The sequence below is a fragment of the Acartia tonsa genome, chromosome 5 (genome assembly GCF_053477335.1).
Source record: "Acartia tonsa isolate MP-2025a chromosome 5, ASM5347733v1, whole genome shotgun sequence".
NCBI lineage: Eukaryota > Metazoa > Arthropoda > Copepoda > Calanoida > Acartiidae > Acartia > Acartia tonsa.
In genome coordinates, this window is record NC_137264.1 from 34,654,600 (window position 1) to 34,672,100 (window position 17,501).

General features: G+C 31.1%; 1 protein-coding gene across 1 annotated transcript in view; it reads right to left on the reverse strand.

Moving 5' to 3' along the window:
* Nucleotides 1-17,171, reverse strand: part of LOC145319343 (neuron navigator 2-like) — a 123,283-nt gene extending 106,112 nt beyond the window's left edge. The window contains exons 1-6 of the mRNA XM_080161422.1: nucleotides 17,071-17,171; nucleotides 5,771-5,847; nucleotides 5,053-5,132; nucleotides 3,560-3,640; nucleotides 2,935-2,989; nucleotides 2,007-2,087 (exon numbers count right to left, since the gene is read on the reverse strand). Of these exons, the coding sequence (XP_080017548.1) occupies nucleotides 2,007-2,087; nucleotides 2,935-2,989; nucleotides 3,560-3,640; nucleotides 5,053-5,132; nucleotides 5,771-5,847 (374 nt within the window). The 5' untranslated portion in view covers nucleotides 17,071-17,171. The remainder of the gene's footprint in view (nucleotides 1-2,006; nucleotides 2,088-2,934; nucleotides 2,990-3,559; nucleotides 3,641-5,052; nucleotides 5,133-5,770; nucleotides 5,848-17,070) is intronic.
* Between the last annotated feature and the right edge of the window lie 330 nt (nucleotides 17,172-17,501).

Genomic DNA, 17,501 nt, shown 5'->3' on the forward strand with positions numbered 1-17,501 from the left:
AAAAAAAAACAATAAATAAAGTAAAAAAGTGACTGTATAGTATATACATACCAAAGAGAATAATGTTTTAAGCAATCTTTATACGTCCAAGCCATAATCTAATAAAAACATTTGAAACTAATGCGCCAACGGATTTTTAATAAAAATTTGTTAGAGTATTTATTTGGTTACGTTGTAAGAAGACTAGTTTAGCTTTTAGCATGTCCTACAGTCTTTATTACACTATAACTCGAGGTGAGTATCAGGATTATAGAGAAATAGAGAAATTAATTTTACTGAATGAATCCGTGGTGTGCACAGGCTTTCATTTCTAGAAGAGGGTGAAAAAAAGTGAAAGCCTTCACAATTTTGATTTTAAAGGGGCTGTTGGTTCGTTCCTAGCCTAGGCCTCTAGGGAAACTTGAGCTTGGGGGTGGATAACGCAAAACCCCTTTAAATTTTAGTTTTAAAAAAATAGTGAATAGAGAATATTCAAGGTTGGGGGGGGGGGGGTCTAGGGGAGATTTCTCTTGAGAGGGTGGTGGTACCCTCTCCGAAAATAGTAAAAATCCTTCCCAGTACCTATCAGAAGTTACACTGTAAAGGCAAACGATTTTGGTTGAGAGGTTATCAAGTTTTTTTTGGTACAGAGAAACACACAGACAAAATAGCCTCTTAAGTAAAATAGCCTCAACTGATAATAATCATCATAGCCGCAGCACTCGGCCCCCTAGACATATAACCTAACCTAACCTTACCTACAAATTGTTTGTAAAATCCACGAACTTCTAAACTCACCTATGTATTATTAGTTGAGGCTATTTTTCTTAAGTAAATGTCCTGAGGCTATTTTGTCCGAGTCTATTATGTCCGAGGCTATTTTGTCCAAGATCCAGATAACCTGTTACTTTCATAGGATTAGTCCCATCTAATATTCCTTTCCATTCACGTTTCTTTATTCCTGACTTTGATACACTAAAAATATATCATTTTTACATTAAACTTTAATCCAAAACAGAAAAGAGAGTTTTCAAAGTTCAACCACCTTTCTCAATCAGTTTAAGTGTTCAATTGAGTTATGAAAGAGATCATAACCTAATTTTTATCTTTCGGAAAAAACTAAAAGATATTCACTTGTTAAAAACTTTTGCCTTTTATTACGTTAACCTGCGTTTTTTGTGATTTTGCTCAACAGAAAATAAAAATCATATTTTAATAATAATAATAATAATTGAAGTATTGTAGTGACATCAATGTATGACGAAATTATCAGAGCTTATCATTACTCTATAATATTTCAATCTCTATTTAATCTCCAATTAATTTTAATTGAGAGTTAAGAAGTACTTGCAGTATTAATACATAAAAATTATATTCTTGTTCATAATAGTTATTTCTCGCATCGTATTATAATCAGCTTTCCGTGGATATAGAATGTACAATTATGAGATTAAAACCAGTTTTTTTAGCCCCGAGGTTTATATTCGTAGAAAGCTGGATATAATTTAATGCTAGACATAGTTTTTTCGTATAGATGAGAACCGGTTCCTATCCACCGAATTCGAATAAATACGAGAAATTAAAATAACATTTTTGTGATTAAAAAGCGAATAATAATCATTATTGGAGTTTTAAATTAGTTTGTCTTTGGGTGGGTATGTTTTTAAAACTTTCTTAGCGGACTATATACAATTATCCTGTTATATAAAGTAGTAAGGGTTTTTGTCTGAAGCTTAAGATCTCAATAACTACTGAACTGATTGGGTCCTCTATTTCAGTAAAGCTTCACATAGATCCCGTAATGGTTTTAGTCTATCTAAAATTCAATATAAATCTAAAATTTATTATCTATCTAGGTATCAATCTAAATTCATTATCTGTCTAGGTATCTATCTAACATTAATTATCTATTTAGGTATATATCTAAATTTAATTATCTATCTAAAACTCATTATCTATCTATCTATCTATCAAAAATTCCTTATCTGTCTATGTATCTATCTATGTGTAAAGATATCTATATATCCCTGTATGTATCCATGGAAGGCTGAAGCTTGCTGCTAGCCATCTTCCCTTTATCACCCTCCAGAAAGCCTCCTCTGACCCAACTAAATATACCCAGGAATAAAATGGATAAATTAAAAAATTCGAAGATTTCTCACAAAATAAATTCGAATATTTTTAAAAATAAAATAAAAAGTTATTTTTTATATGTAAAAGTATATTAAAATAATATAATAACTAATAATACTAATAAACGATAAAAAAAAAAAATTACCATAAGTAAAATATGAATGAGCATACAATAATTATAAATTAGCGGGCCTTATTTATAAAATGTATAATCCCTTTATTGTATGATGTAAATGCAGTGTAAATGAGATAAGGTATATTTTATAGCAGGATGGCAGCAGTGTAAACAAAGCAAAATATGTTTATACAACACATCTTAACATTTTAACACTTCAAAAGTCTTTTTGGCTATTAGAAAACACAACATCTTTGTATTGAATTGTATTACTATCTTTGTATTTAGAAAATTTCTAATGAGATTTGCATAGTTAATTGATAAGTAGCCAATCTAACAACCCCCCCCCCTCACCCCTAACAGAAAATATCACTTTAACTTTAAGCCTAACCCATACAGGAACCCCACTCCATTGCAAATTTTACAGTGAGAGGCTAAAAAAAGATTTGTAAAGACATTTTTATGAGAATTCTTATCAAGCCAAATATTAAACTATCGGTGGTGTAGTAAAACAAATATAAATATCTTACCAAAAATATATTTTACTATTGGCTGCGCCCCTAACATCAAATTAGAAAGAGCTTAACCCAATCCCAAAAACTTTTATTTAGAACTAAATAGCCTTAAACCATATCAGGGGCTAGTAAAAAGTAAACAAAAACGATTAACTTTCAAGAAAGGGCAACAAATTAAATAATAAAATTTACCTACTGACATCCTCCTGTCTCTGTTTCCATTGTTTTCTGTTTACAACTGGAGAATCTAAAGAAAAAAATATTCAATGGTATATCAATGCGTTGGTAAAGTCAAAGATGCATTAATTAGCCTTTATAAACTATTATCCAATGCCTTACAGAAAGGAATAAACTATTTCGATAGGAGGGCTATTAATGAATTTGAAGAAGCTGATGGTCTATTACTGAATCTATAATCTACCCTTTTTTGGGGCTGGGGGGGAGGGGAGGGAGTGCATGTTAGAATTGTCTCATCGATTTATACTTAAAATTCCTACAATACTTAGGTACAAAAAAAACCTTGAAACTATATTATCAACTTGATTTAGAATGTTGATTCATAGGTATAATTATATAAGGAAATATTCTCTAAATCAATTCTCAGAATCCATAAAATACGTCTATATATCCCATTCTGTATTATGCAATTGTGGGATAGCTTTTTACGGATTTTTTTCAAACTTAAAAAGATGTCGAATATTACATGTGCCGTTACTGTATATTTGACAAAGTTAATTTGTCTTACATTCAGATTTGTTAATTATCGCCTTTATGGATGCCTTTATATTTACCCATAAATCTGTATCTATCTACCTACCTTGAACTGTGGCATATTCATCATGTTGTACTCGTGGAATATTTTGGCGTCGTTTTGGTGACTTGTTTACGTTGTATTCACCTAATATAAATGAATTGGTAAGCGAATCTTTCCTAATATAAAAGTAATAACTGAATTTATCCTTAAACGTCATTAGAGGCATCAAAGGGCGTAGCTGCTCGTGGAAGATGAATTGATCTCCTCCCTCTTTTTTTGGATTTACATTATAAGTAAAACAATTTGAACTCTGCTAATTTATAACACCTAATAAAAATATATTAAAACTTCCAAAGTGTTTTGGCCAACGAATATGAGATCTTTACCCACTGATTATATATGAAGTAAAAAAATTAATGTTTAAATTAAAAAATGATTTTTGATATTTAAAATTTGCATTAAAAATTAAACAAATCAAATTTTAATTTATGTGATCTTTTCATTTTTGCACAAAATTCATTTCTAATTAAATACAAAAATTTATATTTGCAAAATATTGAATTTCTGGTTTGTAAATCTGTAAAATTTTTCACTTTAATATGTTTATTGTTTATTACTGAAAATTGAGTAACACTATTATACTGATTAGTAGTATAACTAATTTACAATTCTTGGGGTCAGTGTGTTGGTAATGTTAGTACTTTGTAATATTGTCTCTTATTATCATGGTTAAAGAAATTAAAAGTGGGCGTGTCAAGTCATGCACACATAGATCTACAACTGTGAGCTGACCGCTCCCCAAAGGATCCTAGAAATTGGGGAGGGATGGGATTATTCCCAGGATTTTCCAGGACTAAATATAGCATAGATAGCTAATTCGTTAACGTGTAGGGATAGTGCAATGGAATTTGAAAAGATTATGTCCGCAGACAAAAGGAAAATATACAGGGAGAAATGCTAAGAAAAAGTATAAACCAAAGAACACAACCCCCATCCCCTTTAAACTATAGGGGCGTACCACATCAATACACGACGTATATTGTAGATTTACTCTAAGAATAGCCCAGGTTCGATCAGTAATTGCATTCATATGTTTATAGACCTCAATCAGTCCAATGGTTAGTAAGATCTTTAGCTTCTGACAATCTGAAAAACTGGAATGAACTAATAAAACATTTTGTATAATGTCACTTTTTCCGATTAATTAATTAATTTTGATTGTATTTTGAGATGCATATTTGGATGCAAGCATCCTTGTTTAATCATATTGACCTAATTCTGAGACTAACTATGCAAATTTAGCCAAATCAAAAGGTAATGATTTTCAAATTTGTTTCCAGGGATATAAGGGATGGTTCATAATTCTAATTCATACTAAATACTGACTTTGGTAACTTTTTATTGAGAGGTTTATTATTACTGAACATCAACCCACATAAAGTAGATTGGAGAAAATGTCATGTGTATGTGCATTAACTCTTATCGTAAATTTGGACATGTGAGAATGGTCTTATTAATTTAAAACTTGGCATGATTCCTTACATCCAACTCTTTACCTGAATTAGCTTGTGTCAGCTCCGCTGTGGTGGAAGAATGATTGTTTGTTGTCCTTGTTGTGCCAGTTGAATGCTCTTTTCTGGTTACATATTATGTTCATACAGTGAAGCTAGTGAAATTTTATGGCATGAAAATAGATTATCACCTGCGCCTCCAGGGTCTAGGAGCTCTGTATTCATAGGGGTCAGTTCAGTAGTTATTAAAATCTTAATCTTCAGAGAATTGATCTCACTACTGAATCTATCAATCTTGCAAACGGCTTGCTTTGATTCTCCTTTCTTGTGGATTTGATATTATTGAAAATCTTAAAAATTGCTGAGGTGTGAGAGAAAAAAATATATAGAAAAATACTTTTTAGTTTTAATATAGCACACATTTCTTGATCTATGAAGTTTCTGATTTGCCAAAGAAGATGCGAAGTGCGCAAGAAAATTACTTCCCTGTAATATTTTTGAGACAAGTCTAAATTAAGCTAGTAAAAGTGGCGGCACAGATTATGACGTCAAAAAATATTAACCAACGAGAGGCCACTATAAATTTACCATTGTTCAATTGATGTGTATACTGACCTCTTATTGGTTAATTTTTCTGTGCTGCCACTTTCACTAGCTTCCCTAAAATCCAATTTTAAGGGATGAATAATAAATAAAACGGAAAACGCCTCGCCTCTTATCCTGAATTCCTGCATATTCAGCTTCATTGTAAGAACAACCATTCCTTTGTTTTCTGCTTGGTGTTCCCAAGTTTTCACCCTCCCCATTCTCATCACCACCCCCACTTTTACTCCCTCTCATCTGAAAACAAAAGAAGTATTTAAATGTGTGTTTGTATTTTATGATCCATTTTATGTCTAAAACAACCTATAACAAAATTAAGCGTCAACGTATTTGGACAACGAAAAAAATTTAAAGAGAAACTCCAATTTTTCATACCAATTTCAAGTTAGGATATGTTAAGATTAGATAAGCCCAAAAGGAAAAGTCTACATTATGGATAGGGCATTGTGGGTTTAAAGATCCTTGCAGGGACTAGAAATAAATCAAAACAATCAAAATAAGGGGAGGGGGGGGGGGGTTGAGATTAAGTGTTTATTAATTATTTTGAGTAAAAGGACAGTAAATTATGATGTAGTTCATTTCATGTGTTTTAGGATACTTCTAGGGTGTGATATTGAACTTCCTTGACTTATTGTATTAGTGTCTGACTGATTATGACGTAACAAAAAAATTAGCCAATGAGAGGCCACTATAAATTTTACCATTGGTCAATAACGGCCTCTCATTGGCTATTTTTTTTTGTTACGTCATAATCAGTCAGACACTATTACTGTGTCCAATTCAAAGAAATCGAATATTTTTTACTATAACAGCCATGAAAATCATTCTAGAATTTAACAATAGATTTGCTACAAAATGTTTTATATCTGAATTTTACAATGTAAAATGTATTTTGACTTAAAAAGTTAAATTGAAGTTTAATCATGAAACTTAGTTTTCCCGGAAAATGTTCTTTTTTCTAAATTATTTGACATTTTATCATATTTTTTGCATATAATTTATGATGCTATTTAATTAATGGCAAAAATGTAAGGTTTAAACTGCACTTAAAAGACGTTAAAGTTTTAAAACTCTTGGATTTTAAAAGAACTATTAATGTTTTTACTAACTGTTGAAACATGTTTTTTTAAATAAAACCTTATCTATATATCCTTTTTTTTTCTTTCCATCCAAAAAACATATCTGTTTATGTAAATTTCTCCTCCATTTTTTCTATCCATTTGAGAACATGTCTGTATTTAATTGTCTATCCATTAATTTATCTATCCATCCATCTATGTATTATTGAGTGCTAGTTTTAGATGATAATAGAAAAAGTTTGTTGGCAAATTCTTTTCTGTCTTTGAAAAGGTTTTTAGTGGAAAGCTACTCTAGAATTAGTTAATTTTCGTATGTCCGAACGTTCTCCCCATTAGTATTATATACTGTTGATTCTCTGCAATAAGACTTAGTAGGCGTAGACAATTACGCTAAGCAAAGAAATGTAGTGGACGTAGAATCATATTTATCAAAGTATAGTGAAAATAAACATGCAAATAAGCATAATTGCAAAAGAATCTAAATGGGGTGCTATCAAAATTCATTTATGACGTTTATCCAAACCACATTTACATAATGTTTCTTAAGATTTTTACTTTTTATGGTTCTTTAACAAATTGCTTTTTTTGAACAAATTTGTCCTTGCAATTATGCATTCTATTTCTATACTCTTTACTTTCTTTCTATATATATATATATGTATAATTCAATTTGGCTTTACTATTGAAAAGATTTACTATGATCTTTATTTATTTTCTTGTTTATGACAACTGAACATCAGCTCTATAATTTATTTTGTATGTTTGTCCATCCATGATTTCTGTGCTTCGAACTTAAGGATGCTTTCATCCTTGTTTTTATCTCATCGACCTTATTAATTCTGCTTCTATGAGTTTCACACAAAAACGATTATAGAAGATCTTATTAGATAACAAATTTTTAAAAGTGAAGATCTTTTATGATACCTAATACAATTAGGCATAATGTTATGAAGTCTTAAAATATAAGTCTATAAATATATAGAAAAAGTTTTAACTAAGACTTAATTTAAATGGGTTTTTGCTCTATATTTGTTATTGTTTGTTTGTCTGATTGGTTATATGTTGTCATTATTTTTTTAATGAGGTTTTTTTGTTTGCTACAAATGATCTCGAAGATGCTAGGTCTAATGTTGTTGTTCAAATCAGGAAAGCTACCTTAATAAATTCGGATGGTTTTAGGCTATGGTTCCAACAGATGAAGGTATCTAAAGTTTTGGGGCACAGCCGCTAGTAACTACATATACATACAATTTTGAAGTCATTGTATCATATAAAGATTATAGTATTTCTATATTAAAGCTTTTTATAGAAAAACGTAAAAGTCCTTGAAAATTAATTTGGTTTTCAAAGTTTAAAGGATTTAGATGTTTCCGTGCGGATGTTAAATATTATTTAAAATCAAAGAAAGGCGCAATTTCAGAGATTTTTCAAAGAAGTACTAGGGGTTGAAAAAATGATCTTTAAAATTTCCTTTCTCATGGTAGTTTAAAAACACCCTTAGACAAACTTATCTACTATACAAAGTAATACGATGTTCGTCCATCTGACTATACGTATTAATATAGCTGCGTGACCGACCTACTGGTATCAAAATATATTTTTCTGAGGGTTGGGATAATACCCAACCAGCAAACAAATCCTGACAAAAAAGTTTTTTTGAATTTCAAATGAATAATGAATTTTTTTGCGGCTACGATAAAGATGTAAACTGTAAAATCGCTTCATGTTTACACAAATCAATATTTTAGTAAACATAAAAAAAACTACCAAATCATAGTCGTTTTAGAAAGTAGAAAATAAGTTATGTTAAAGATTCATTCTAAAAATATTCCACCGACATTTGAGGCTTTATTAGTTTATTTAGGAAGAATACCCTAGCCCGCGAACAGGCACAATTTATTTCTAATCAAAATTCCAAAACCTGATTTTTTAGAGCCGGTGAAAAAAAAAACATTACTTGGGTCATATGCATAAGGGATTAAAATACAATGTATACTTGTTTTAAACTTAATCAATTAAAATATATATTTCTGTACATGTTACATGTTAAACTACATCTAATTGGAAGGGTTGTATGAACTCCATTTTTTTCTTCCTATAAAAGAATGAAAGAAGAAGAAAGGAAGAAAATTTGATTTTGTATTGAAGATTGAATAATTTATCATACTTTGGTTTAGCCTTTCAGTTTATCATCGTGGCTACTTTATATTTATACTAGCGGCTTCACCCCTAGCCTCTAGGGGCTTTGCCTCAAGAGGTTTAATCAAACTAATTTTTCGTGTTTTAGATTTTAAAGAAAATTAAAAAAAAAAATTTTTTGGCGGGGGGTGGGGGGGTTGGGGGGGGGGGGGTAGTAGACCCAACTATTTTAATTTTAGTTTTAAAAAGAAATTTTTTTTTGGAGGGGGGATTTTTCATTTTTGGGGGGGTTAGGGGTGTCCCACTCCCCAAGAAAATAGTTATAAACCTTCACGGGACCTATGAGAAGCTACCCTGTAAAGGAGAACCATATCGGTTCAGCGGTTAGCGAGATCCTTCGCTACAAACAGACAAACAGACAGACATCGTTCTACTTTGTATTATAGACTAGTGGATTTGACCCTACCATCTAGGAAATCTGTATACAAAGTTTCAGGAAAAGCATAAAAATAGCCCAAATCCAACCATCAAGGGACCCATGTGAAGCTTTCATAGAATATGAACTCAATCGGTTCAGTAGTTATCGAAATCTTAGGCTAAGACTTAAATCCTTACTGCTTAATTTTTTAGGAGTTCATGTGTTTTTATATAAACTATTTCATAATAAGCTCTATTCTATCAAGGATAATGTTGTACTTAAGTAGAGCAAAATAGAAGTAAAATCATTAAATTTGTGATACATTTTAAATAATATCACATAGACAAAAGATGGAGGGTTTCATTCAGAAAAAGTGAACTAATCAACCAATTACACAGTTACATAGGATTATTGTTTTAACTTATATAAGGATTATTGTACCTGTTGAAATAAAGTATAAAATACTTTAACATTTTTGTAAAAGAGGTTTATTTTATGGGATTTTTTACAATTGCAAATAGTTTAAAGTGACTTTGAGTTTATTTTAAATTCTTAACCTAAGATAAAATTGGGCATATGTTTTACTTTTGATTGCTGGAGCTGCTGATTGCCTCAAAACTGTTCAAGAATCCTTAACCTGATAAAGGTCAGCTACGGTTGGCGAGCCTTGATTTTAATAGGTACAAAATGTATCCATCGATGAAAAAAGGTAAACTGACATTAGAATGTAATAAATTAGTGTAGTTTCCACTTTACTGAAAGATTAAAATGACAAAATATGTTCCTGACCTAAGTTTGCTTTTATTGTTTACTTTTCTTCAAGAACTGACCTAAATATGTTGCATTAGGATTTCTCAATCTCTCAATTCAAAATTGGATAAAAGAATGAAGAAATAAGATTTCAAGTTGCTTTAGTTTTAAAATTCGGATTCTTTCTATATACTTCAAATTTCAGTTTTGTAATATAAAAGGGGGTTCGTTAGCAAATACTTAGTTTGTAGAGTCAATTTAAATAATTTTTTTTTGTTTTGAATTTTGATTGGTTGGTTCAAAACTAATGCAACTAATAGTGTCCAAACCTTTCAATAAGGAATATTTTTTATTACCATTGGAGATGTAAAAATTTATTGTCCATTGTCTTATCCCTTAAGAATCTGTTTATTTTTATAAAAGAAAAAAAACTATGAAGATGTGTTAATAAGTGGAAGTGATTGCACAACCAGGGAGAAGAAACTAGTCCCCAAAGTTTTCTTATTCGTAGGCTTTACCACTGTGGAGACTTAAAATGATTTTTTATTGATTTGGTTCACTAAGTTTAATGTCCAAACGTTTCAACCATTAAGTGTAATCTACAAAGTATGATTTTGTTTCTCATCATTGGGATGAACCCCCATTACCTTAAATATAAGGTGTATCATCAATGGAATATACATCTGTTTATCGGCCCTTGTCTTATCCATTTAGATCCCTGGTGCAAAACTTCAATTTGACCAGAAAGTTAATAACTTTTAATTCCCTCTTGCCTAGCCACTTATAAAACATGCTCTCTAAAGACATAATTTTACAATACAGTTACTTTAAAAAGTTAGCATAATTATTTATTAATAAGATTTGCAATTTGCAGTTTAAACAAGGATGACAACATCCATAAAAGCGAAGCACTGAAACGGTAGGACAAAGGGACATTAACACTTGTATAGTATCTGAACTGAAAAATCGAAACATAAATGTATAAATGTCGAATCAAAATTGTAGGTAAATTTGTTGAAAAACTGCTTAAAAACAGGATAATGTTTATGGACATACTTACATTTTTGGACTGGATTATAGATTTGCTTCGCTTATAATATTGTTCTTTGTTGTCCCAGAAATCAATATACCAAAAATCAGATCAAACGGATAATTAAAACACTTGAAAATTTGTTGTTAAAAAAGTAGAAAAATCAACATGTTTAAAATGGACGTACGGACATTCTGGTAATGATTATAGAGTTGCTACGCTTTCTAAATCGTACCCAATTACTACAGGAATCATCATGCAAAGTTTGAAATCGATAGGACAATTATAACATGCCTAAATTAACGAATAAAAGCTATCTATCTCGGACGGACGGACGGACGGACGTACGGACGGACGGACCGACCCTAATTATAGAAAAGCTTCGCTTTTAAAAAGCAAAGGTATTGTAAAATTTAAAATGCGCATCCTGCAGTTGAAACTTCCTGACAAATATCTGGGCATAACTTAATATTTGTACCCTCCACTTGCTAATGGTAAAAATACATGGCTATTTTTACTTAAAAATTGCAATTTTGTAAAAACAATAAAATTTCCCCCCTAGAGTATTCAACTATAAATAAGTAATTTGAATAAATAATTGTTCATTACTCTACATTAAAATAATACTATGAAAAAGTCCCCTTTTTTTTCAGGAAAATTTATTTATTTTCATTGGACATTTTTCACCCCCTTTCCTTTTTATTCAAATTAAGTTTTAAAAAAATTTTGATCCCCAAACGATGATACACAAAATTACCCCTTCTTTAGGTTACAATTAGCATTAATTCATCATCCAATCAATTCAAGCTGTTAAGACAACGCATTAGAAAACGTTATGATAAAACTTTGAGGACTAGTGTAATAAACCGCCAAATGTCCCCTCCCTCCCGAGGTTAGTTCAAGTAATGTTATTTTTACTGGAGGACAACAAATTCACATTTGTTTGAAACATTGAAACGCAACAGGGGTTTGTATTTTCTCCTATTTTTAAAAGCGAAGCTTTTCTATAATTAGGGTCGGTCCGTCCGTACGTCCGTCCGTCACGGATAGCTTTTTTCGTTAATTTAGACATGTTAGAATTGTCCTATCGATTTCAAATTTTGCATGGTGATTCCTTTAGTAGTTAGGTACGAGTTAGAAAGCGTAGCAACTCTATAATCAATACCAAAATGTCCGTACGTCCATTTTAAACATGTTGATTTTTTTACTTTTTTAAATAGCTTTTTTCGTTAATTAAGGCATGTTAAAATTGTCCTATCGATTTCAAATTTTGCATGTTGATTCCTGTAATAGTTAGGTACGAGTTAGAAAGCGTAGCAACTCTATAATCATTAACAGAATGTCCGTACGTCTATTTTAAACATGTTGATTTTTTTAACATTTTTAACAACAAATTTGTATGTGACCTAATTATCCGATTGGTCTGATTTTTGGTATACTGATTCCTGGGACAACAAAGTACAATATTATAAGCGAAGCAACTCGATAATCAAGTCCTAAAAATGTAAGTATGTCCATAATCATTTTCCTGTATCAAGCAGTTTTTCAACAAATTTACTTACAATTTTGCTTTGACTCTTATATATTCGCATTCTGATTATTCAGTTCTGACATTATACAAGTGTTAATGTCCGTTTGTCCTACCGTTTCAGAACTTCGCTTTTATGGATGTTGTCATCCTTGTTAAATATGATATCGTCAGATATCATTAAATACCATGTATAATTTTTACATAAACGTTACAGAAAGTCTTCCATATGTAGCGCAGATCCCACTAACAGCTGGACAGATATGGTTCTCTTTGTCAGTAAAGCTTATGTCAAAGTAAGGTTTATAACTATATCTGAGGATGGTACCTTCAACCTCCCAAGAGAAGTCAATCCCGGAAAAATAACCACCAGTCGAAAAAGAAAATTTTCTTTTTAAAATAAACTCTCCTCTCCTTCTTCTTTAAGTGCCTCCAGAGGCCTTTAAGGGGCGTAGCCGCAAGTTAATATGTATCATGATAAAAATATATAACTACAGGGTGTTTCTTTTTAATAAGTTAAAAGTATTGCTTAATTTCACCCACTTGCCATTGACAGAAATTGATAATCTATATCTTAATTTCTTCATTGATGTGGGGCATTTTGCATGAGAAAAAAATATTTGGCGATTTTCAACAAATTCTGCTATAAAAACCGGCTTTTCCAAAGTACCTATTTTTGGAAGATTTTTGGATCATGACTAATTTAAAGAGTGTGCAAAAATGCGTACATTTTTAAAAATCAAATTGCGTGGCTTGTGTTAATAGTAGAAAAATGTTACGCATACCGTTAGAATAGTCATAAACTCTAGATTTTGGAAATATATGTAACACATACAGGCTATTTGCAGTATAGAAGCTACATTGGAAAATGTGAGAAATGTTGAAAATTTTAAGTAAGTTGGAACATTTTACCACGTAGCTCCTAAACTATACGTATCATAGGAATAGTTCTTAAACACCTAAAAACTAGAGTTTATGACGATTCTAACTATATGCATAACATTTTCTACTATTAACACAAGCCGCGCTATGTTATTTTTAAAAATGTACGCATTTTTGCAAACCTTTTAAATTAGTCATGATCCAAAAATCTTCCAAAATAGGTACTTTGGAAAAACCGGTTTTTAAGGCAGAATTTGTTGAAAATCGCCAAATATTTTTATCATGCAAAATGCCCCACATCAATGAAGAAATTAAGATATAGATTATTAATTTCTGTCAATGGCAAGTGGGTTAAATTAAGCAATATTTTTAACTTATTAAAAAAAAACACCCTGTATTTAGTTAATTTAATGTAAATAAATGAAACCATGTATTAATTATCTTAATTAATAAATACAACATGAAATACACTGAATGCCTTTCTTTTATATGAACTTCACAGTCACTGAAGTGAATTTAAATTAACCCCTTACGGTCGGGCCCCTTGCCGCACCTTAATCGGTCGGGGGGGGGGGGCGTTCAACGCCCCCCCTTATTATCTCAGTTCCTATTAGAGCTAGAGGGCTAAATTTTTTTTGTGCAAGTCCATGGTTTGATAATAAATTACCGACCTTTTATAAGTCTAAGTCAATTTTCGCTTCCTTCACCCTTTTATTTAACAACCTTTGTTTTTAGGTCTTTTTTTACTTAAAAATTTCAACGGCTGTAACTTTCTTATTTTTGAAGCTAGAAGAAATTTTTTTTCCAGAAAATGTTTATTTTTATGTAAATTTTACATTAGAAATATCAAATATAAGTTTTAGCGGCCGCAGCTGTACTTGGCAGCTGCCAGCCGCCGCAGTCAGCGGTCGGCGGGAAAACGGCAGCGGATCTTCATGAAATTTTAATACGTTATGTAGACATGTAAGTAAAGCTTAAGTTTAAAATTTGAAGTCTCTAAGTCAAAAATTACGGCCACAGGAGTCTTTTAAAGATTTCTGGAGACCTGGAGGATCAGGACCTGCAGGATCATACCTGGAACCTGAAAGTGACTTGAACACCTGTATTTTATATAAGGATGTACTACTAGAGGATTTTTTAGTATTTTGGTATGATAAAATGCTTTGTTTTAGTCAAAAAAAATATGTTTGCTCTTTACCTGGATGACCCTGCCAGGTTTGCTGGCATCCTGTGCCCGCCAGGATGGAGATATTCGAAAAAATCCAACTCTCAGTTATGTGTCATACCCATACTTAAAAAGTCACGCAGTTTGGGCTCTTTATCTTTCACACACAGAAAATGAGATAGAAAAAACCGGATGGGGGGGCTTTCAACGCCCCCCCCGGCCGTTAAGGGTTAAAAACAGACATATATAATTGTTATTATATTATTGATATATGTATGTAACATTTTTAAAAGCAAAGCTTTTCCATGATTAGTTTCATTGGACAGGTAAGTCTTTTGAATTTAAAGACATAAAAAAAAATTGGTTGGTCATTACTGAACTTATCATACAGAGTCTTTTAAGAGAAATGAGTTTTATAAAAACTTAATTATGCATAGAAAAAAACCCATAGAAATGCTTTATATAATTAAAATATATGTATTTTCATTTCGAATCATATACATACATACGTTTAATGTATTTTTGACAAATATGAAAATTATGATTTTGGTGGATTTTTGGGGAAGTTGAATTTGTAAATGATGCTCCTATGAGATAAAAAAGATTAGTCACTCTATTATCATAGTTCTACCATGAAGAAAATGTTAGTAATAAAAAAGTAATCTCCCTGTTTTTGTTAATAATTTTAGATTAAAACAAAACCTAATCCAATAAAATATAAAAAGTTGTTTACTAATTTAATTCAACACGAACAATAGAAATGGTATTCTTACAAAAAAGCTAAATACATTGGAAGGGTGATTACTCTAAAATAATTTGGGTAAACTATATTTTTCGTCTGATATTAAGCATAGATGTCTATAAGAATGTCTAGGTACTTTCCCTCAAAGTGACTGTTGATCAAAGAAATTCTAATTCAATCTTTTAAAAAAATGAAAAATTTAAGAAATAAATGGGGAGGGCGTTAGTTGTTCATTCCTTTGTTTTCCCCCATTCAGGTGGATTCTGACCCTTATGTTGGGTTACTAGGTAGTATCTAACCTATTATCCAATATAATCTAACCTAAAATTCTTTAAAATGTAAAAAGGTACTGAGATTTTTTAAAATTAATTGAAGTAACATTAAATATGCCTATCCTAAATTTTTACTTTTTAACTCTACATGTATTTATACATTCAGTAATTTATCTATCTACTTTTTAACAACACAATTTCGTTGTTTTGTAAGGAAATCAACTAAATCTGATAAACTAACATTGGGATTTAAAGTTTTTTCATTGGATTACATTGCACTAGTTCAGTGGTTATGACAAATGCATTGCATTTCATCAATGCATTGATGATTAAGATACATGTTAGTGGTTTACGCAATACATGTATAAGTATATATATGACTATCAGATGACTACCTTTCCTCCCAAAAAGCAAGGACCCATAAGCTAGCAGAAGAAAATGAACTTCTTTAAACTTTGCTTTCTCAATTAAGCTGCCAGAAGCTTTTGTGTGTAATTTTGGTTAATTTTTCTACTGAAGGGTCAGAGTGGCGGCAAATATTCTATATCCTATTGGGTTATTATCAGTTTTGTAATATTGATAAACAATTTTAAAAACAGGACATTCAAACATTTTAAAACAGGTTGTCTGTATGCAGCTTAAGTTCTCGTTAACCGCTCTAAAATTTTCAATAAATCTTGGATTTGCCAGGGGGTGTAGACACATGTCGAAGGGGTTTAGAGGGGTGTAGGGCAAATTAAGAGGGTGAAGACCGTGCCTTAACATCCCCTCTTCACGCCTCTGTTCTACATAATGTATTTTTCATGAACAAATCAAATCCCGCAATCTATCAATCAATCATCTGTATGTAAAATTTACATTCATTTACATAATTCTAAACTATAGTTTTGCCTTCTAATACACTTCAATCTTTTAAAGTAGAGAAGCTATCCTATATTATGTTTAATTAATATGCTATTGGGTTATTTTCATACTTATTTTAACATTGTATGAGAAAAAAAAGCTTTTCTTTTTTTAAAATAAATTTTCTTTGATAATGCCAATATCATAACAGCCTTACTCTTATTAAATGCCATATAGTTGACATTAATATTGTCTTAATTTTGTTCTTAAATTTCATGTAAATAGTATGTTATCCGGGGCAAATTTTTATTAAAGCCCTTAAGTCAACAAAAACCTTTTAAATTGCAAGAGGAAAAAAATAAAATAAAAATATATATATTAGATTTTACTATAAACCCCAATAACCTCCCCCCATCCTACTCAGTACATACATATCCACCTTAACAAATTTTTTCCCACTCCTTGCCCTGGTTCAAAGATCTTGGTTTTTACAAATTAGGATCCACCCCCCCCCCCCCTAATAAAAAATAGCTTGGCCGTCCTTGACTCCTTGCCAATATTCTCGTTCACTATCTTTACTAATGGATAAACTATGCTGTATATATCATTTACCTGGAATCTGGTTTGGAAGTTTTGCCACGTTTTTGCCACTCTCAATTTCTCTCACTTTTTGTCTTCGACTTCTTTCTTCCTCTCTCTCTCTCTATCCCTCTTTAACAAGGATTAAGTCGAGAATACGAAGAAAAGAATATTCGACATATTAAATAGAATTTAGAATTGGCTATTAACGACTCAATTTTTTTTTTATTTTATCAAGTTTCAGATAGGTATTCCCCTCCTTCCCCCCATAATAAAAATGAATTCCCTTAAAAATTTTGAGTTAGGGGGGGGGGGGGGGTAAACACGACTCGTAACACACTAATAGTACCAGGACTACAAGCCTCACAAATAATCCAGATTAACAAACACTTTAAAAAGTACAGGAATCGCGCAGCAAATGCAAACGGACTAAAAAGATAAATTTTAACTCGTTTTCACTTATA